We start from the raw sequence: 22,257 nt of genomic DNA, 5'->3' as shown, positions 1-22,257 counted from the left end.
TTCCATAGCCCAAGTCAGACGCTTCTTCCGTTGTCTTGAGTTCAGAAGTGGCTTGACCATGGGAATACGGCTATTGTAGCCCATTTCCCGGACACGTCTGTGAACAGTGGCTTTTGATACCTGGACTCCAGTTTCAGTCCACTGTCTTTGAAGCTCCCCCAAATTCTGGAAGCGACTCTTCTTCACAAGGCTGCGGACATCTCTCTTGGTTGTGCAGCGTTTCCTGCCACATTTCCCCCTTCCAATTGCCTTTTTGTGGATGTGCTTTGAAACTGCACTCTGTGAACAGCTTGCTCTTTGAGAAATTTCTTTTTGTGTCTTACCCTCCTGATGGAGGAGGTCAATGATGGTCCTCTGGACAGCAGTCAGATCAGCAGTCTTCCCCATACTTGTCATTTAGTTTACTGAACCAAGCTGAGCGTTTTTCAAGGCTCAGGAAACCCTTGCAGGCGTTTCGGGTTAATCAGACCATTCAAGTGATTAATTGAATACCCTACTAGTATACTCTTTCATGATATTCTAATATTTTGAGATAGGATATTTGAGTTTTCTTAAGCTGTATGCCATAATCAGCAATATTAAAATAATAAAAGGCTTGCAATATTTCAGTTGATTTGTAATGAATCCAGAATGTATGACATTTTTGTTTTTTTAATTGTATTACAGAAAATAAAGAACTTTATCACAATATTCAAATTTTCTGAGACAGTCCTGTACATACATTGTTTTGAACACTTAAAGACAAACACTTGTATTTTAGGAAGCTGAAAGTGGAGCTAAGGATATATCTGATACGCAATGTGCATAATAAAATGACTCAGCGCTCATGCATTGTTTAATATCCGATATTAAAAAATATGAACATGTTTTGTACATCTAATTATATTATATGTGAAAATACGGCGAGGAGAATAAACATTTTTACTGATGTATATTGTCTGCCGGTATTGTTAAATGTTCTCATGCTGTCTAGATTAAATTGTATTTATCTTATGTGTTTTTACTTTGGAGTGGATTTTTTACAATACAACATTGTTAGTTATATGAAACGTTTTGTCTGTAGCAATACATATTAAATGTTTTTTTCAACAGAAAAATAAAATTAAATGAAAAATATTCTCAATTGTGAAAATATTTTTAATTATTATAGCCAGTCAAATATAACGAATTAAAAATAGACATTAATTGTGCAAAATGTCAGTAGCATTGTTATTCTAATGTAATTATTTGTTCATCATTTTAAAAAAGCCAGACTTCCGTAAACATCAACAAACGTAAAACTCAAGACTCTGCCTTTGTTACCATGGCAATTCGGGGAAACAATTCAGAGCTGGACCGCAAAGGATAATGCACACACCTATGGCATGCTAGCTCATCAGAAGATAAACACAACTTTAAAGTTCGATTAAATCTTTATACGTTATGCCAGCGCCACAAATGAAAAATAAGGAGTCCATTTCCAGTAAAGTGTCGGCGAGCGTACAAAGTGAGTTTGGCCTCACGTTGCGTTTAACTACCGTTAGCCACCTGTCACCAGTCTCAATATTCAAACGAGTGTTAGCTTAAAATGTCCATTCGGTTCATTTACTCCACAGGACGGTCATTTGTAGCTTATGGCTTTAGAGAATTCATCATGACTGGCTAGTCTAAACAACTTTGCAGGGTAAAAGGCCCATTTTGAAGGACGTATCACGACGGGGGATTTGCTTGACACATAATGTCCAAAGCTCAGCTCAAGAAAAAGGAGTCCACTTCCAGCAAAATATCCGACGTGCCAGTAGAGTAAGTTGGTTTTTATTCTGTAATGCAGACACTAACAAATTTAAGCATAAGCATAATATTTAGGAGAGTTTTTTGTCTATTTTCCTGTCAATTCATACATTTGCAGTTTGGTGTTGAACTGTAAGTAGCAACCTTCCTTCAAATATTTCACTCCCTCACCAAGTTTACTAACCCAATGAGAGCAAACAGAAACTGCTGACAGACTCTGGAGAAAAAAGTCTGACTCATGTCTTTTCCCAATTTCAGAGTATGTTCAGCACCCACCATATCCGTGGATAGCCTGGAGGATGTGTGGCCCGAGTGGAATGACGGGGATGTCGACAGGGAGAAATGGGACTCGGGAAAAGCACCAGAAGATTCAAAGAAGCCTCCCCCTCCAAATGTAAAGATTGTTACACTTAAGCGGAACACTAATTAAATAATGACATTAGCTGCATTGTATGTACATTTTGTTTTTAGTTACAGCTGTTCTTTGAGGATCCAGAGGGGAAAATTAGCCTTCCGGCATCTTTGAATGTGGAGTACTGGAGGCGCCCTACAGAGTTTCTCTGCAGCATGGTAAACCTAAACACCTTTCTAGTGCCACTCCCACATGATGTTTTAATTACAACACATTTCAGTTCCACATCCTACATTGGTATTGCGAAATTCCTAAAGCCTTTCTAGTTTTTCGTCTCTTTGAATAAGTCATTGCCAGATCGCAATCGTCCTTTTCTCTACCGCTGTCAATAGAGTTTAATTAAATCCCTGCGACGGGGAGCCGAGGCCAATCGCTTTCCGCGATGCCGTCTCTCTTCATCTGGGATTTCTAAAGCCTATTTTATCGACGGAAGCGTTGAGGTCGTCTCCCACCCGTTAAACATAGCCACCCTTGACCCTCAGTTGATCTCTGTTGCCATTAGCTAACACAGCTGTTAATATTTAATTAGACATTCATTGGAGTCTATTAAGGTGGCTGGTAGAATGTTCATCGCAGGTTTGGCAGTCGGGGGAGTATCACGGAGAGGCTAGACCGGCAAAGCCCCTCCCCCTCCGTGTTAAGTAGGACACACATTGGTGTTAGCTTGAAAACGGTAAGCTGTGATTGTGGCGCAACTCCGTGTCGTATGAACGGACTCATTTCCGCCCATGTGTTTTAATTTAGGTGCCCACAGTTGTTGAGAACACACATAGCTTTGACCTGGTGACCTCCAACCACCATCTACTTGGCAGTGAGGTAAATAAACACGAGCCATCAATTATCTTAAATACTTTATGAGTCACTGTTGAGACAAGTTAAAAAAAAAAAAAAAACACTCACTCACTGCCAGTGTTTGTAAATGGACATATTGTTCTCTCTTTCCCTCCCTAAGCTGATGAGGTGGATGATCAGTGAGATCTACATCGTTTGGAAAGTCTTCCACCACCCTGAAGCTTCAGAGCAGCATGACTGGAAACCTTGGGAGCACATCTACTCGCTGTGCAAGACGGGGAAAGGCCACGTGCCGCTCTTCAACTGCTACGGGAAATACCTGGTTCGACTCTTCTGGATGGTGAGTGAAGGATCCCAAATGCCGTAGGGATCTCCCCGACGCAATTAAAATTGCGTGATACATTCACAATAGAAGCGTGGTGATACATCAACTCCATTGACAAGAAAAGCCACGAAACAGCGGTCGCCGTGTCAACCGCAGCACGCCACCAGATGGTTATTGCGACGGCATCGAGCTCCCAGTGCCTCCTCGGCTTGATTGTTCGCTCGTCAACCGCTCGTTTCCTTGCCTCGAGCATCTCCTTCTTCAATGGTCTTTTTTTTTTTTTTTTTTTTAATCCACACGATCATTGTTTTTTTTTTATTTTTTTTTTTTTACACTTCACAATTCTACTCTCATCAGGTGAGCTTTGGCTCAAAAGCCACTGGAGTAAGGAGAAGTCATTTGGAAGTCAAGTAGACCCGACTCCGAATCCAGTTGCCCTCGATAAACGCAACCTGGACGCTGGAGAGTTTTCATCGGCACTTGTGGTTCACTATTTTGTTTGTTGCTCTGTGCGTTCAGGGTCGCTGGCGGAAGATAACGGTGGATGATTTCATGCCCTTCGACAAAGACCACAATCTGCTTCTGCCAGCGTCCGGCTGTCGGGCGGAGCTGTGGCCCATGCTGCTGGCCAAGGCGCTCGTCAAAGTTAATAACACGAGGCCGCTCAGTCGAGATGTCAACAGAAAGTGAGTGTCGTTGAGTTTTTAAATCTCGAGTATATTTTGCTGACTCAACCTTGAGTCCAAGTTGGTGGCATGTCAGTGATGGAGCACGATGGCGTGTCCCGCTGTCTACTGAAGGTTGACCGACGAATTAATCTTTAATCTCAGACAGGAAACAAAGAACTCCCTCCCTCGTTGAAGCATTCATAAATCATAGTGGTGTAGTTTATTTTTTGTGTCCTGGGCCAAGTTGTATTTTGACGCTGAGTTGATGAACTTCTGTAGTGGATTCGTTTCCTTCAGTGCCACGACTGCGGACCAGACACCAGGGATGAGAATCTTCCGCGGATCCGCGGATTTCCGTGTTTTTTTCCGTCGGGAGTATCATTTTCGTGAATCGTGTAGATCCGTTGAGAAAATTGTTTTTATATGGGGGGGGGTCGGCTGGCAGCAGTGTTGCGACAACAGCCGCCTTATTTTCTGCAGCATTTTGGCGCTACTTTCGTCACATCATTTGCCTACTCATTTGCCTAATTAGCAAAAGTTTTAGCCAGCATGGCGAAAGATTTAGAGAAAAAAGATGAGGATCGTGCCAGGGAAATAGACAAGTCGAACGGGATCAGGAACTGCTTCGAGAGCAGCGTCATCTTATAACTCGGAACACAAATACGCTCTTAAAGCAATGCGACAGTGAGCGCGCGGCGCGCTGCGGTTGCGCGATCGGACCAAATTAAGCTCCCTGCGCACTGAGGTCCACTTAAATTTTGGAAAGTACATCAGGACTTTAAAAATATTTTCTAAATTTCAGCGACGGCTCTGTCACAATAATACGATCAGCTACGTTTGCGCGTTCGGCGGTGCGCTGCAGTTGCGCGATCGGACAAAAGGTCCACTTGAATTTTGGAAAGTACATCAGGAGTTTAAAAATATTTTCTAAATTTCCCCAGCGCGGTGCAGTTGCGCGGTCGGCGACGCGCTACGGTTGCGCGTTCGGCGGTGCGCTGCAGTTGCGCGATCGGACAAAAATGCGCAAATGAAAAAAATGCTTAAAAAAGTCTTGGAACGGAAAAAATGTAATTTAAAAAAAATTCCATTATTTGTAATGGGAAAAATAGATTTGGAATTCGACCGATTCGCTTTTCGAACCGCCTTCTGGAACGGATTGTGGTCGAAAACCAAGGCTTGACTGTATTATATTCACCTTGGTAGCCCACCAAGCAGGAATATTTTTTTAACAAAACTGTTGAAATTGAGTGATGAAATGAATGGTTTTGGGGTTGCTATACTGCCAAAATCCAGGAGTTTCCAGGGAGCTTATCCCCCTGAGCCCCTCCAGGGTGTTGCCACTGGCCCCCTGCGGCCCCTGTGGGCCCTGTGGCCCCCAATAGGGGCCTGTGACCCCTGCAGCCCCCAATGGGGGCCTGTGGCCCCTGGCCCACTGCAGCCCCCATTAAGGGGGGGCCTGCGACCTCTGGCCCCCTGCGGCAAGTGGGGGGGGGCGAGTTGGGCGTGCGGCCCCCAGACCCCGGCTACTTTTCAGTGTTTTTTTTTCCATTTGCCGTTCTCATCCCTGAGACACAACAATTCCCACGAGGGCCAATTAGAGTTTATCGGGGCCATCTGTTTCCACGGAAACACCGTCATAAATTGAGTGCTTGAATGTTCTCAAAATGTTCATAGATGGCAAGCGTTATAATTTATTTGAATTGTAATCTTATCATATTTTTGAATGCATACTTGTTTTTCCCCTCTCAGTAAAATGTCACAGCTCTCTGACGAGATAGGCGAGTTCAACTTCATCCACCACCTTACCGGCTGGATCCCGGAAATCAGTCCAATAAAGTAAGTAAGTCTCACGTTTCAACGTTAATCTTACGAATTTGCAATAAATATGATTCTCCACCCTCCTCCCAGCTATGTGTGCCGAAGAAAAACGTGGGATTTCTTGCAAGGCAACATCCCGGCATTTGTGCACAAATGCTTGAAAGCGCATCAGAAGAATCACCAGGACACAGAACACAGGAGCCATCACGACGTAGACAAAGGTCAGCTCACAAACGTAGAATTCGACATATGCCACCTTTTGGCGTGGCTTTGCTGATGAGACGTCTTTCTGTTTTCCTCAACTCATGTATTATGGAGCGCGAGGGGTGGGCTCGTCCTCACGCGGCGAACTATAAATAAAGCAGCAGAGGGAGCAGCGGTCGGGCAAAGAGCTCGTCGCATAATGGCGACGTCAAGATAACAAGATAATTGTCTCAATATAATTTTATTATATTATATGGCTTGTATAATTTCATCCTAGCTACCTGTTTTATTGTAAAAGGGCAGCTGCTCCTTTCGTAGTACTGAATATCCAATCCATATTAAATTTCTATAAATTGCAACACAGAAGCACTCCCATCATGGCTCTCTATATGATCCTGTTAAATGGACAACCTATGTCCCCGAGCGAGTTCTTATCTCGGAATACACTTTGGGATGGTCCGATTGTAGATAACCTCGACACGGTTCGAATCGAGTGGCCGAGCAAGATTAACTTGATTTAAGAAATGCAATTTTTTTTTTTTTAAATGACACTCTGAATTTATTATCGTTGATGTTTCTCAGACCAGCCCAAATCGGTGGTGTGCGCCAGCTTCTATCCTAATCAGCTACACGATGATCCTTTTGTGTACACAAAAATGGTGCGTATTGTGCGGGTTAGTTGCTGTGAATGAGTGTGACCTGCTTGAAATGACACTTAATAAAAATTAAACATAAAAATTCAACTTAACATTCAACATTCATTGTATTTTTATTTAGTTCATTATTATTTATTATTATTTATTTGATTTTGATTTTTCATATTCTTTCTTTCCCCTGTAAAGCTGATTGTTGTAAAATGTATTTTAATTTTCATATATATATATTTTTTCCCTGTAAAGCTGACTGTTGTAAAATTCCAACTCGCAGGCCGATTCCTCGGAGGCTCTCCGTCGCTACAACCTGTGTTTGCGCCACAGCCACGTGGTCCTGTTGACCCAAACCCGAACGTGCCCGTTGGACTTACCGCACCAGCCTCCGCCTGAGCCGCGGTGGAAACTGGTCCGCAAGAAACCCGAGAAGCCCATTATCACAGATGAGCCGAAAAGTAAGCGGAAGGGAACGAGAATAGCATTTTGTGAAATTCTGTGAGGGGGGCGTAGGTCACGGATAAATACGAGCGGAGAGCAAAGCAAATTCTAAATCAGGAGGAGCTGTGCATGAGAGGTTATACGGCGTTGGAAGATAGCCACAATATTTCACGAGTGAGATTAGTGGCTCGCTTGTCTGAAACGAGATAAAGAGTGGGCGTTCTGTCTGTTTTGTGTTCCCCCCTTATCACAGTCATTCCTTTGTCCAAACCTGAAGAGTTCATCGGCATCGCCAGCCCCTTCATTGAGCAGCGTGTCAAGAGCCCTCCGAGCCCCTCCGCTGAATGGTGCGTGCATGTGTGTGCTCTGACATATTTTCAAAGGATGAATCATATCTGCCATCTTATACATTTCACCAGCGTTGTAGACAAAGATGTGACGCGTGACTCATCAGTAGACGACACAGTCCATTGCCGCAAACGTCTCGGCGTATGATGCGCTTGCCGCATGATGTACATTCTCATGATACGCGATTGTTACGTCAGGGCCAACAAATGGAGCGTCCCAAAGAAGGAGCCCTACACGCCCCCTCTGGAGTCCATCCCCGAGGGAGCGGAGAACGAAGGCCGTGAGCCCGTCAACCCCGACGCGCCCGAAAATGAGGTTAACAGTGAAATCCTCGTCGAGGAGGTGGAGGTACTTGTGATTGCGGCATTTATTTTTTTTATGCCTTGAATTCAATGGCGGGGTATCGGCAGTTTCGACTATAGCAATTTTTTAAATTGTATCATTTTGAGGCCTCACAAGTCAGTTCTTGCCCTCGCTTCCACGCACAGCTCATCATGTAGGCGTTCTGTGTCAGTGCCAACAAGACAGCCATCACCCGGTCTCAAAGTCACTTCTGTCGTCCCCCCCCAGCCAGGCCACTAGTGACCGAGGGGCATATCTGCACCAAAGACGGAGCCAGCAATAGACGGGAGACCGAGGCGGGCGGTAACACCACAATAAAGAGAGCGCGGGAATCACAAAGGCAGCGCTACGGCTAATGAAAAGCAAAGTGAATGAAAAATAGAAGCCGCCGAGCAGGAAATCGAGATGTAGAATTACGTATCGTGCAGATGGAGAGGGGGAAAACAAAGGAAAAGCAGTGCAATTAGAGGGTGAGCCATCAGTGTCTATCTCTCCTGGGAAGGAGGGGGGCTTATTATTACCCATCACTCTCAGCCTACTGAGGAATAGTCGAGATGGATCGCCCTCTTGTGTAACTGGGACCAGTTATAGCGAGGTTACACCAGGGCAGCATGGGCACAAGCTGTCGTTCAGTGTGTGTGCACACGTGGCGGATCATGCATCCGTTGTCGCTGATGTGAGAAGGTGTTTTTTGCCTCTTAGACCCCCCACCCTCCTGCTTCTGTTAACTCTCGCCAAAGATTCAACATCTGTGCTGTGGACCCACCCTCCCTTGTCGGGATTAAAAACAGAAAAAGATGATGGTGTCACATGACATTGCTAATACCCCCCCCGAACACCACCCAATGGTTCTTACGGTCCATGTTTAATGTGCTTTCAAGAATTAGGCCCCTTATGCAAGCAAGCACGCCGCCTTAACCTCGGCTATTCTCGGAATGCGGTTAATCACCGAAGGTTTTCCGCGCTATTTCGTTTACTTGGAGGTCCAATCCAAATAGATAACGTTTTTACTTTGCTTTACTATTTCATTCAAGAATCGGAAAACATCAGTGGAGAGAACTATAACTTATCAAGAAAGTCACTCGGGGAGAAGAGACTTAACTCTGCTGGCTTTGTCAAATAAAGCACCAGGAAGTCTGGGATTATAGAAATAGTCTCTCTCCCAGTTTTTGGTCCAGGACGGTGATTTGGTCACAAAAAATAGCTTTCTAATCAGAAGGCAGCAGATTAAAAAAAAAAAAAACCCTCAGGAGTCTTTCATGTGAGATCTGTCACGTAAGACCAGCGGTCTGTATTGACCAACATTCTACTTTCATTTCATACTTGCTGACTTTTGCATCGAAGTTCGGGAGTGTGCCTCCTAATCACAAGGCTCGTTTTCTGTCCACACACATACACACACACTTAGGCAAATTAGGCAAATAAGCGGTGACTCACATGTGAGTCATCAGAGTCTTGCCCAGGAAGCTTTCCGCTTTTTGTTGCCAAGGACGTTTCGTCAAGAGCTCCTCCTCTTATGGTACAACGTTTTTTTTTTTGGACACATTATTGCTTTCCTCAATGACTAAATAGAATGAAATGAATTTGTTTATACCTCATGAGTGCCTGTCTTGGCCACCAGGAGGCAGTAATCAAACTAGTTCTACTTCCGCTGTAAATAACTGTGTTATTTTTCATAGAGATTTTTTTTTTTAGAATTTTTTTTTCATATAAAATTATGCATTTGAGAATTATGACATCTACATGAGTTGCTCCACCATTTGTATTTAAATAGCCATTAGTTAAACGTTCTTGTTAATGGTGTTTCCCAAGCTTGCCAATTCTCAAGGCAACATTGTTTGGTCGTTTTAAATATACTACTTGTAATCGTCTTTGTTTTATGTTTACTTTTACAGTGAACAAACTGTGAGTGGCATTAGACAAAAAAAATTGTCACTTTCTTGTCAAAATTCTTTTTATTGTGACGTGACACCGCCTGCCCGCTGAGACACAATATGATGGAATTTGCTAATGACTCATTAGGAAAATTGAATCATTTGTCGGGCAAATGAACATGAAATCGGAGCAGTTGAGTAACCCCCCCCCCCCCCCCCCCCCCAAGCCGGATGTAATTAACATGCTAAACAACAACATAATAACTCTTCATCTGTTAGTGACAGTCAGAGTAAATTAGCAGCGCTATTCCCCTGGTGGTGTTGTGGCGCAGCAGCAAGGGAGGAGCAGCCCTTGTCACATTAAAGCCTGTCTGCTGTCCCGCGGTGATCATCGGGGACGGCGCACCGCCACAGCTGTCACTGAGTCACCAGAGATGTCTGCGGCACGGCGCGTCTCCGGGCTGCGCTCCTCCATGCTTTTTTTTACAACTCAACTACTCACTCCTTTTCTCTTTCTCTCTCTCTATGTGTCCCTTCAGGTTCCCACCGAGGACAAGAAGAAGGACGACGATGCCGTGTCCATTGGTAAACGCTGCCACTTTGCAATTTAAAAGAGAGTGATTAACACAATGTCAAAACATTCCGCAACAAATTCCACCTTATGAATTATTTTCAAGGTTCAACTCTGGCCATCATAACTAATTTATTACTTGAGCAATAATTTTAGTCTAATTGCACATCTGCAACAGTAGGTGGCAGTAGTGATCACACTTTAATTTCAGGCAAATTAATGCACAAACAGCTCTCTACATTTCCTACAGTAAATAAAGTTTCCAGGTAAATGTTGTTTTAATTAAAAAAAAAAAAAAAGGTACAGAGAGTTTCCAGGCTCTGCGTCATCTCTTGGGAAGCTAACTTAAAGTTTTCAACTCACCCACTTTCCGCTGCACGCCTCCTTCAGTCGGCCGAGACGCTTACAAGAAGACGGCGCCTTTAGACAGCCGGGCAGTTTTTCCCTCTGCCCTCGTTCAGTTGCTTAGTAACACCTGAACGGGCGACCGTTCCTCAAGCGTCAGCTACTGCGTTGCCCGTGTGTTGTATGTGCGCGGCGCTCACTGGATCGGGTGTGTGCCTATGTCTGAAGGACTCGAACTCCAGATGCCTTGAGTAAAATCTTAAGTGGGCGAGTGGGAGTAAGGACGCCATTACGTGGGAGTCGGGCCAATTCCGCTCAGTCCATTTAAGATAGCGGTTTGATGATAACTGACTAGGCGGAAAGCGTTGTGCTGTCTGAGTTTTCACAGGCAATGTGACATTAAAATCCTGTTCCTGTGCAAGGATGCTGTAAATTGTTGCAAATTGTTTCTCTACTAACTAGGTGTCATCTTGGAAAAGAAGCTGAGGCATAAACATTTTTCTTGCCAATAAGAAATGAATGCTATGTAAATAAAATTGGATTTAATCACTTTTCAGAACCGCCAAGTGTAGTAAAACAGCCTGTCGTCAAACCCATCCTACCAGAGGCCTGGGTGGAATCGGAGGATTTTCCAAAATGTTTCTGGTAACACACATTCATTCTAAAACCTTTTAATGGGATTTTTGAGAAATATTTTTTTTTCCCCCTTCTAGTCGCTTGTTGGTGTTCCACAACCCCGAAATGTACCCACACCATGCCCAGAAGTCTCTTCTTAAGGTACAAACCTTTTTGAGTGGCGGATGATGATCCATCCAACCATTTATTCACGCTTGTGGATAATTGGTTGTCTATGTTTTTATTTGTGGGACGAGGATGGAGGATTTTGCTGAAAACATTTCATGGCAAATTGGCAGTGTAAACTTTTAGAACCCTCGGGCCACGCAATGAAAGCTAATATTGAAGCTTGTCCTTGATTGCCTTAGTTATTTGTACACTCTCAAGATGTTTGGCTGTGGACGAGCGTTTGCATATCAGCTCGGATAGGGACGATTCTGCTTGTCATTCCAAACACGTCCGCGTCTCCCGCTCCCGCCTCCCTTGTCGTCTCCTTTATCACCGTTGTTGCTGCTCCTCTCTTCTCCTGGTATTTCTTATTTATTTTTTGCTTTGTCTTGTCTATCTCGCCTGACTTACTCCACTCTGCTAGCCTCTCTTCCATTCAGCCGAGCCTCTATCAGTTGATCCATCATCCCCTCCCTGTGGCTTCCAGTGCTTCTTTTTTCCTTCTTGTCTGCCATCTTGCTGATAAGTTGCCCCCGTGTGCGCTTATGTGTGTGTGTCTGTGTGTGTGTGTGTGTGTGTCTCTCAGTGTTCATATGCGCGAGGGACTTACTACTTGTGCGTGGACAGTCTGCATCCCTCCGAGTTCCTCATCAGTTTTTCTGGCCTGCTTCGCTGGGGAGAAATAGACAGCGGTAAGAAGTCACGTGTGCATGTAACCCACATCCAAATATATATTGCGAAGGTCACGTGATCTTCAGTTGGATTCACAGTGGTGCCTTGAGATATGAGAAAGCTGCCTCGGGTTTTTTGAAATGCATTCCATGGATTGAAAGAGTTATTAGCACCATACTGATGAGCAGAGAAGAGTTTAGACATTAAATTTTTTGTTCAATGTCAAAAGATGAGCGCAGAATAAATTAGCAATCTCAAGGCACCACTGTGGTATATGCATAGCAAGTGTAATAATGTGAATGTTATCCCATACATCTGCGCTGACTCCGCCCTTTTTGCCCCTCTCAGCCAATGACGATTCATCAACTCCCTGCCCCGCCCTTCTCCAGGCCGCCCCGTTCCACTGGAAGAGCAGACAGTGTCAGCAGCCCATCGTCACCATCGAGACCAACTGCACAAAATCCACCGTGCTTAACTTGCCCGAGGGGTAGGGACTGTGTTAAAAATTCAGGACTTGTCTCCATTTTCGCAAATCGTCTTTCCCTTCATCCGGCTTCATCTCAATTTCGGATGCCGTCTATTCTATACGGCGCCTGCCGGTGCTCGTCTGTCGCGTTAGTAGGCGATGGCTGAATTATGTAAAGCTAATGGAGTCGTGGAAATGGAGTTCCACTTTTCCTCAGGTCTGACCAGACCGTGAACTCTGCTCGGCGCTTAAGAGAACGCACCAGACTGCCGCTTCTTCGACTGGGACAATCTCCGTGTCACTATAAACATGTTTCAAATCACTTTGTAACCTCCAAAGTGGAACACGTTCCATGCAAGGGGGTAAAAAAAAATTGGGGGAAAAAAATCACCATTGCATGTTTGCTCTCTCACCTTCAGGCGCCATGTTTTGTCCTTTCACACGTACGCAGAGCTGGGCTACAATGTGCATCTGTTTAGCAAAACACCTTTCTCCTTTGGGGAGGAGGATGACATTATGTGGCTCTGCACCAAGGTGAATCACGCAAGCTCACTTTCATCACCACTCGAGCATATTTTTGGAATATTTTTTTAATAGCTATATACAAGCAATCAAAACATTTCCATAATATGTGCTACGTAACTAAATATGTATAAAACCATTTTTTCTTCTTTCCATAGGAAAGTGTCCGTTTTAACGAGAGAGCTAAGGCCATCATGTGTGCCCTGACCAGAGTGGTGGCTTCCTTTCATGACCACCAGCATGGGCAAAATCCTGAAATCAGACACAGCCTGGAGGAAGCTTGCAGTCCCAAACAAACCCCGCTGGAAAACTGGCACGTCCAAAAGGTGAAAATGTGTTTGTTTGTTTTTTAATTTAAATTTCTACATTGCTGCTAAAATAAATCGCCTCCTCTCGTGTGTGTGCGGTGGGACCCTCAGGTTTTCAGCCTGGCTGTCTATCATATGCTGTGTGATGCCCTGGGCAGGGAAATGACCCCGCAGGAGCGCTTTGCTGTTTTGGCCCTCACTGCCGACCCTTTACTGTTGGCTAGGACGCGTAGGCCGCACTCCCCTGCATGTAACGAGTAATTTCTGTGTGGACATTGTTGCATACATTATTACCAATATTACCAAATGAAACATAATAGTTTTTGTTGCTCTTCCCCAAAAGCGTGTCAAGAATCAAAGCCTCCGGAAACGTGGATTGACAGGCAGCCAACAGAGGAAGAGGTCAAAGCAGCCATTGTGCTGCAAGCTGCGTTCAGGGGACTTTTGGCGCGAGAGGTCTACAGATCCTCCAAAGCAGGTACACGCTTCGATTGAAAGGTCAAATATTATGCTTGAAGAAGGAGAGTAGCTAGTTTATCGTTGGGAATGTAAAGAGGCAGCAGCACATCTGTCTTTATGAGGGGAGAGTCCGACGCGCTGTCCAAACGCATAAAAGCACGCGCTAGGCACCGTCTGCTTCTTCTGGTCACAATTTGATCCAGGCCGGTGGCACGTATCGAGCCTCTGAGCGGAGGATGACACTGCCACTCTTTCTAATACCTTCTGACAGAGCGCGGCTCACTACCATGCTAATACATACACACGACGCCGCGCATGCTAGCAGTGGTTCTGCGCGGGCTGAAGGCTAGGCTATACTTTCGTGTTCCCATATAGGGTCCTCTAAACATGGTTGCCACTAAAATTGAAAACTGATTAATTAAGGGAAGCAGTCAGCCTCTTCTGCAGCAGAACAACTCTTTCTTGGTTGATGTTCATGCTTCTTTTTTTATCCCTGACTCGCTAGCCTCCCTCGGGTGATAAATATGATAGGTCTTCATCTCTCTGTGGCTCGCCTCGACCCCAATGTATCACTTTCGGAGAGGGGGAGGCCGTTAGAAAAAAGTAGCTGGCTTGCTAAATCGTGAGACAAAACAATGTGACACCTGTGCACGTGCAAGACAAGTTGAAGCCATTGCGATGGTGTTACGTGGAAATACAGTAAGAACGTTCCCCCCACCCCTGCCCGTCGAGGCAAAATAGGCTTTCTGCTCGAAAGTAGGTCAACCCCAATAAATGTTTCATGTATTGGCAACGTGCATTGTCTTTCATCTTTAATCGTGCTCCTCCTGTCGTGCAGGCACCAAGGAGAGCATCTGCGCGTCTGCTGCGCTTTCCGACATGTGGGTAAAGGTGGAATGCGACGTTGACAAACACGCCACCTCCCTCCTCCGGTAAATGAAGGTTATTCTTGTCTTTTTTTTTTCCCAGCCGTTCACGTCTTAGACTTTATGCCTTCAAACCAGCAGCGAGACGATTAGAATGCTACAGCGCCGCTCTGTAGAATACGCGCTCTATATTTGATATCCTTTCATCCCTTTGAGCTCCCCGCGCTCTGCCTCACGCCCGAAATTGGCTCCCTCTCCCGGTTGCGGCGGCCAGGCAGGGAGCATTATTTTTTTCCACATTGTGTTCCATCTTTTATCCCAGCGGTACCATCTGCTGTTTATCCATACGTGGTTCCAACGCAGCTCGCGGCGTCTGCCGTATGACCCACCGCCTGGGGAAGTACGTTTTTTGCACTAGCGTTAAAGGCCTGCTTCATCCTGTGGACATTGTGCCCCCCCCCCCCTCCCTCGGGAAAAAAATAGAATTGGTATTAAAGCTTTTTTGAGTCAAGCTGTCAATGACACGGGCAATAATAATTTGTTCCGCTGCTCAGGTACATGTTTGAGCTGTTTGACAGGAAAAGCCCAATCTACCCGTGTCAGCTGGATGAATGGACTAAAGTAGTCTTCACGGACTACTCTGTAAACCTCCTGGACAAAGCCAACTCCTGGATCTTGGTCTTTAGGTCGGACATCTTTTGTCATCGTGACTTTTCTTTTTCTATCTCCCTTGTAAATTTGTCTGGCTTCTTTCTCTGTGTCGTATGCGTGTGAAGAGAGGTGTTCTTTTTCACGAAGGAGACGCTGCTGTTGACAAAGGTCGACAGTCCGGTCCCGTATTCTCGGCTGCACATCATCAATAACGACACCGGAGAAGATCTAAGCAAGCTCCTCACAAAAGTCCCGCCCCTTCTTTATCAACCCAATGAGGTTTGAGCGGCGTGTTTTAGGTTAATTGTGAAATTGTGATCCGACAAGCTCATGTCATATAACACATTGAATTTCTTTTTTCTGCAGCTGGGTTACACGTTTGTCGCCGAGGTTCTCACGTCCGACTTGCCACCCGCCAACGCCAAGTGGACGATGCGCTTCATTACCACCCGAGAGCCTCTCCCGAAATTGTCTCGTGCGCCTCCGCTCGAAACGTTTGCTGTGCAGGAATTCCAGGATTATTACATTCCCAACATTTATAATATTATATGTGGGTAAGACCAACAAACACTCACAGTATTCCTCTTGTAAATCTAACATGGTAAAAATAACGGCTGACGCCAATTGTGTTTTTTTTTTTTTTTTTTTTCTTGCAGTTATACGGTGAAGGTGACCGTGCCTCTCGTCGGCACCGTTCACTTTCAGGCATCCAGCCGTTACGTCAAGATACGTCTGTCAATCATAGAGCAAGAGACGGTCGTGGCCAGCGCCATCGGCCAAGGCCACGTCGTCATTCCCGTCGCCAACTTCCTGCCCAACGAAGAGAGGGAGGAGGAGGAGGAAGAGGAGGAGGAGGAGGAAGAAGAGGAGGAGGAGGAGCCTTCAGGTTTGGGACCATATGGGAATCAGTGTTCAAATTAATTTATTTTTTTCAACAGTCGATGTTTTTATACTTGTATGAAGGGGTTCAGTTAATGATTATTTTAACGATTATGAATTTTAAATATGATTTTTAAACCATGTCTTATACAATGACTTGGAAGTCAACTGGATCAGATTTAGTTCCCCTTTTTTTAAGGTTCCATTGTATTGTCCTTAGAATGAACCACACTCCGTCAAGGAGAAACTTTTTCCTCTCTTTAATTTGCTTTCCACTTCCCGCTGCAATAACAGGGCTCGACGTTTGTCTTTTTATTTTCCTCCGACTCAGGCCTTTGCTCTGCTCGTTACAGCTCCCAATGGCGCGGTAGAGGAGAACCAGCACACGGCCCCGGCCCAGGAGGAAGAGATCAAGGCGTTAGACGACAGCCAGGACGAAGACAAGGAGAGCAGTACGTCGGGGAAATCGGACTGCGAAGATGACCACTTGCCGCCGCCCATTAAGCCGCCGGTAACGCCGACTGCGTGGATTCGCCGGTTGCTCTGTTGCTACTGTCTGACATAGCAGCACTTTAACTATTAAATGCCCGAGATGTTTTTTTTTTAATTAAACACCACCGAGCTATCACGCAGAGGCGCTAATGAAGAATGACCAATGGTGTGGACGGTAATGAGGTGGATCATGTCGAATCCCGTGAAGCATCAACAGGCGGGAGCAAACGCATATTGATTTGTCCTTAAGTTCAATTACAGCTGGCGTTATGTGATTAAGGCCACAGGAGACATTTTGATGCTCGGTATTGGCAAATTGAGTTTGAGCCGTTTAATTTTTTTTTTTTTTTTTTATGTATGGCAGGATTACAGGTATTTGCTGAGGGCAGAGGTGCTGTATCACAGCTGGAATTTGGATGAGTCCCAGTTGGCCTTCGCTAATCTGCTCAGTTTCAAAGAAACCCAAGGTACCCAAAGTAAAAGTTTTCATATTTATTCATGTGCATCATATAAATAAACAGAACCTGGCTGGTTAGTATGAACCGGGGACACTGCATTGCCCATTCGGTATGAGCAATACAATAAATGAATTCTAAATCACCCCCGCGTCGGCGGACTTAATTATCCTTTTACAATAGCGAAACCTTCAGAATTCTCGAGTGGTGAATTAATTTTAGCAGGTCAGGTGAGCGTCGGCGCACAAGAGGCACTTGCATCCTTTGCAATTTGCACAACGTGTGTGTGACAGCAATCATCCTTGTCTTGATGACTCGCTACCAGCTCTATATGAATCTTGTAGTCCAGCGACCGCACGAGCCTCCTATAGTTCACCACCAGGCTTGAGCAAGTGGGTCAATGGGAAATAAGTTTGCTCTTCTTGTGCCCTGGGAAATATCTCAGCAGGAAAGTGAATTAATTTCACCCAGTTAAGTCACGTCTCAACGGCGAGGCTGTGCCCTTGATCATGCTCCCTCTATATGCTACATGGTTAGCTCACGCCACGCCGCACTTTGAACATCCCCCAAATAGTGGCGCGTGCCTGTTTAATGCGCGCCTGCCTGCAAGCCCCAGTAAAATCCTGCTTTTAAACTCTCGCTGCTCAGCACACAACCCCATTTTGTTTTCATTAACGGGGTTTGTGCACCTGTGCATGATAACAGCCTTTATCGTATATGGGTTTTATTATCGCAAAATAGCACGGTGCTGAATTTCCAAATGGCTTCAATGAGAGCAACTTGGTGGTGGGGCTAAATGATGGATTGTTGTCGGGAGGGAGTCTTTTTTTTCTTTTGTTCCTCTCGGCGTCCATTTTAGTTGGGAAGTGCAACAGTGCCATCTAGCACACAAGTGCGTACGCGGCACAGTCCCCAAGGATTTTTTCTTCATTTTAGGTGGGGAATAAGGTTTTACAATATTTTGACACCACCCAAAGTTGAGTGATGAGGCAGATGAGCTAACCGCCTTGCTGCCTATACGAGCCATAAAACTTGGATGAAATATTTTCACATTTGAATATGTCTTGAGCTGCGATACAAGTTTAAAGAAAAGCTAGTCACGGAATTCTAAAGTTAAAATAAAATAGAATAAAACCAGTCAACGCTTTTGAAGACGCCTGACAGACATGGAATGTTACAGAGCAATAGTGACACCTAGTGGTAGTCTTGGGTAAAAAAGAAATCAGCTGAGAAAATTGAATGCCACAATGAATCTCTGTGTTTGCAAAATGCAGTGTTCTTTCCGGAGGAATTGACGGAATCGGTCTCCGCCACATCGGGCAGCGATGAAACGAGCACTGACGCAGCCAAAGTCAACCGGAAAGGCGAAGATGACAAAAGGAACAGCAGCTCCTCATCTGTCTCCAGGGAAGAAATGGTAATACAGTTTATCACAGATGCCAACATTGCAACGTAAAGACAATAATTTGTACAAATATTCTACTGCAGGGATTTTTTTTTTCTATCTTCAAGCTGAAATCAATACGGAGATATGGCATTAAACTGTGTTTCTCCATTTCAGTTTTTATATTATACGGCTGTTGCGGTGGCTTTAGAGTGCCTCGTTGTCAGCCGCAAGTGTGTGCATGTCACATAATTGTCTAAATTTTACTTTGAAACCTTCAACTGCGTGACTTTAAGGAGAGACAAATATAATGTTAACGGACCTATCAAGCTAGTCTCAGACAGAGACACTACAAAATAAACGTGGTTTTATTTGTGGATGTGGATTTTCACCTGTTGTGGCTAGGACACGTCCCTCGCGATAAACACAGAATGTTTGCTATGCGTCTTAATCATGAGCGCAATCAAATTTGAAAGGCAGATTTTTTTGTTTTTTTTCCAGCGTGCCGGCTCTCTGCAGCGCATTTCCATTTGAATGTTTTCTTTCATTAGCGGCACAGCGTCATTGGAAGCTGCCCATGTCATGATCTGCGAATAAATTAACTGAACAATGACATATTATATTCAGCCAGCGCCGCATCATGGAAAAAAAAAAAAATCTAAATCCAGGCAGGGTTTCTCATTGAAAGAGACAGACTCATCGTGTGTTTGCAGCGCGGTGACCTTCAGATGTGTTTGCGCCGGTGTGTTTTCTTTGTTTTGTGCAGTGTCTCGACTTGAGCAAGGCCAACTACACGCTACATGTGGCGGTCGACAAGAGCCAAGCTGAGTGCATCGTGGTGAAGAAGGATGTTGAGCGAATAGAGCAAATCAAGGCTATTAAAAGAGCCTGGGAGGCAGCTGAACCGGGCCGGGCTGCCAAGGTAACAGAGTGGCTGCCTGTGTCGGGAAGGGAGGCAAAAGTATGGGGACGCGCCACTTTTGTTCACCCTTACAGTGCATCTTGGTTTTTGGTTTTTTGGTTTTGTTGACAGGGCAGTTGGCTTGTGGTCACGGTTGCGAAATATTTGGAAGTATAAATTGCCGAGAGATACTGGATAATTGTGGAAAAAAAATTATAACTACATTGAGAAAAAAAATATTTCTGACACATGACACCACGGTATAGTGCCACCTACTGGCGAGGAAGACTCTGGTATCGGCAGGTTTCGTGAGTATCTGATACCTTGAAATAAAACCGGTATTGCCCCACTTCAAGTACTCACCCCTAGTCTGAATGTTTCCAATCAATTTTGCGTCCCAATACTTTTGTCTGTATGTCGTGTTACTCTCTCATTGTCTGTCATGATGTTTGTGTTGTCCAAGGCGTGGCAGCTACGTCTCAAGTGGCTCAGTCAATTCTACTTCACCCAAGATGGTGATGATCCCGCTCCAGAGCCGGCCACCACCGAATCGGGTCGGTGGCGTCGTCCACACACTTGAAGCGCTTCATCTTGCACTCCTTCTAATATTTGTTCCCCACAAGATGACGACGGCCGCGGCGGTGGCGGCTTCAGCCCTACTCCGCCCGATGCTCCCAATATACCAATTGAAGAACTCTTAAGCATCGTTGTTCCTCCGTTAGACTGCACACCGTTCATCAGGTGGGTCCCTCTGCTAAAGAATCTTTAGAGCGCCTTGTTGTCAGCCCCAAGTGTGCGCACTTGCAGAGAAAACTTTGTATACAAGCCGTTACAAATTCCCCAAAATATATTTGCACACATACAGTATAATTCTTCGCGCCCGTCGGGATCTAAAGTGCCAAGTCAGCGAAGGGCCTCCATCCCAGCGGCCATGCGCTTTTGTCTCTCATGTCATCAGCTCTGCCATTCGCCACCTCGCACAGGCCATCCCACCGGCCGTGACAAATGAGCCGGTATTTGGGTCTCTTAATCAAAAAGCTATTTTAGGACCCCCGTTGAGCTCATCGCGCCAGTGAGATGTGCCCTCTCCTGTCACCCCCCCTCGTGTGTGTGTATGTGTGTGTGTGTGTGCGCGTGCGCAGCTGTTAATGGCTCCCGACAGTGTGGCCTGCAAAATGGTTGAAAGACCGTCTCACAACACACACACACACACACACACACAGTCCGCTGTAATAGGCTGTACTGGCCAATGCTCATTAAGTCTTACTTCAGTGGCACAGCTACTGGCTTCCCCTCATCATTAACTCCAGAAAACGGCAAACGCTTTGTTGTTTCCCCTCCATCTCCGTTTGCACCTCCGATGGCCACTTTTCCTCTTCCCTTTAACTCCAAACTTTTTGCTAACTGCCTCCATTTCTGGCTCTGCTCGTTCCCCTCCGCTTATCGCACACGGACAGACACGAGGCGACACACTCTGCTGTTTTACAGCGGCATTACAATGAAGCCTTAAAGCGGGAAGACTCGCACCAATGTCGTTTTTTGGATTTACCACCAGGCGTGCGAGATAAAACTCGGATTGTCAGGCCGCAATTTGCCCTGCACATTTTCTACATCTGCCGCCACAGTTCCATTCACACGGCATACACGTGCATATTTTTTTGGTAAACGGTCAACTTGCGAGATGTTAACAAGTTTCGTGTGTAATTAAAACAGAAGGAAAAACGATACCCCGATCCTGTTGGACCCCGAACTCGAGGAGAGCCAGCGGAGGGAGCGCTTAGAACGCATCCAGGCTTACCAGATGGAGCGCGACCTGCTGGTGGAGGAGCGCGAACGCACGGCCGCCACCAGGAGGGAACGCATGCAAAGCATCCTGACGCAATATGAAGACCAGCAGGTCACCTCGCCGTCGTTCTCGTGCACGTCGACGACCGCCGATTGAGCCCCCATGAAAACATCTCTCGTCAAAACTGTCTGTTTCCAGACGGCGATGGTGCAGGAACAACAGAAATTCCATGACATACACACGGAGCAGAATCAAAAATCCTCAGACACTCGCAAATGGCTTAATAATCGCATAAACAGGAGAGAGGATAAAATCACGGCGGATGAAGCCTAACAGGCTGCGAAACAAAATCTCACTTGGCCTTATGCGAGTCTTTTTTTTTTTTTTAAATCCATTTTTTTTTTTCTTTCAAGCGAGGCAGCCGCAAAGTGCCAAATAATACAACTTCTGGACCTCAGCATGACTTTGAGAATACAAAAAGAGTTTTGTACTGTCAGTGGAAACAGGGACAAAAATCCTTCTGGCTGTGAAAATGACACTTCCAACCAATGTGCAATTGTTTCAGTCTCTTGCACAAATGTAAAACAAGCTGGACTAAAAATGGACTTACTGTACTTGGCAGTTCACTTTTTGCGGGCTCATTCCAGATTATTAAATTATGTAACAAATATAATTTGTGAATTTTTCTTAGCGACGATTTCACAAAAGAGAAAAGGAAAAAAAAAGTGCTAAGCAGAACTGGCTTACTCAAATGCATGTCTATGTTACAGTCAATAAGAAAAATAATTTTTGAAATAAAGTACAAATGAAAATGCTTTTAAAGAAGCAACTGAAACTACGGCAAAATTTTGGTATGTCAAACAAAGGAAGGTCAACCAGATGTTTCCGAATTGTAGTTTACTTTACGACACAATACTATATATCAGTGGTTCTCAAACTTTTTTCAGTGATGTACCCCCTTTGAAATATTTTTTCAGCCAAGTACCCCCTGACCAGCGCAACACATTTCTGGTCGAAAAGAAAGAGGTACAGGATTGTCCCATCAGTGTTTGATTTATTAAAGTTAAACAACTTGT

The 22,257-nt window shown here is 45.1% G+C and overlaps 1 protein-coding gene and 1 long non-coding RNA gene across 5 annotated transcripts in view; one reads left to right on the top strand and one right to left on the bottom strand.

Moving 5' to 3' along the window:
* LOC119117674 overlaps nt 1-16,841 on the bottom strand; it is an 18,948-nt gene extending 2,107 nt beyond the window's left edge. Inside the window, exons 1-3 of the long non-coding RNA XR_005096573.1 lie at nt 16,830-16,841; nt 14,745-14,752; nt 13,939-13,947 (exon numbers count right to left, since the gene is read on the bottom strand). This is a non-coding gene — a long non-coding RNA (uncharacterized LOC119117674). The remainder of the gene's footprint in view (nt 1-13,938; nt 13,948-14,744; nt 14,753-16,829) is intronic.
* On the top strand, nt 1,303-22,257 carry adgb (androglobin). 4 transcript variants are annotated; one of them, XM_037244087.1, is made up of 35 exons: nt 1,303-1,486; nt 1,663-1,782; nt 2,029-2,164; nt 2,242-2,340; nt 2,927-2,998; nt 3,135-3,314; nt 3,819-3,985; nt 5,717-5,803; nt 5,876-6,006; nt 6,572-6,648; nt 6,917-7,094; nt 7,331-7,424; nt 7,623-7,773; nt 10,181-10,226; nt 11,115-11,202; nt 11,271-11,334; nt 11,927-12,032; nt 12,361-12,499; nt 12,898-13,012; nt 13,159-13,326; nt 13,420-13,558; nt 13,652-13,786; nt 14,606-14,699; nt 15,188-15,319; nt 15,410-15,563; nt 15,651-15,838; nt 15,941-16,170; nt 16,517-16,674; nt 17,020-17,122; nt 18,385-18,527; nt 19,261-19,416; nt 19,859-19,949; nt 20,019-20,136; nt 21,109-21,292; nt 21,380-22,257. In XM_037244087.1, the coding sequence occupies exons 2-35, from the start codon at nt 1,718-1,720 to the stop codon at nt 21,512-21,514; spliced, it is 4,323 nt and encodes a 1,440-aa protein (XP_037099982.1). In that variant the 5' UTR covers nt 1,303-1,486; nt 1,663-1,717; the 3' UTR covers nt 21,515-22,257. The 4 variants fall into 4 exon arrangements, with proteins under 4 accessions (XP_037099982.1, XP_037099983.1, XP_037099984.1 ...); XM_037244088.1 differs by having other exon boundaries at nt 1,596-1,782; XM_037244089.1 differs by having other exon boundaries at nt 1,303-1,782; nt 2,248-2,340.

This window comes from Syngnathus acus, chromosome 24 (assembly GCF_901709675.1).
Source record: "Syngnathus acus chromosome 24, fSynAcu1.2, whole genome shotgun sequence".
Taxonomy (NCBI): Eukaryota; Metazoa; Chordata; class Actinopteri; order Syngnathiformes; family Syngnathidae; genus Syngnathus; species Syngnathus acus.
The sequence above is the reverse complement of the archived record's forward strand: the minus strand, read 5'-3'. Positions and strand labels throughout refer to the sequence as shown.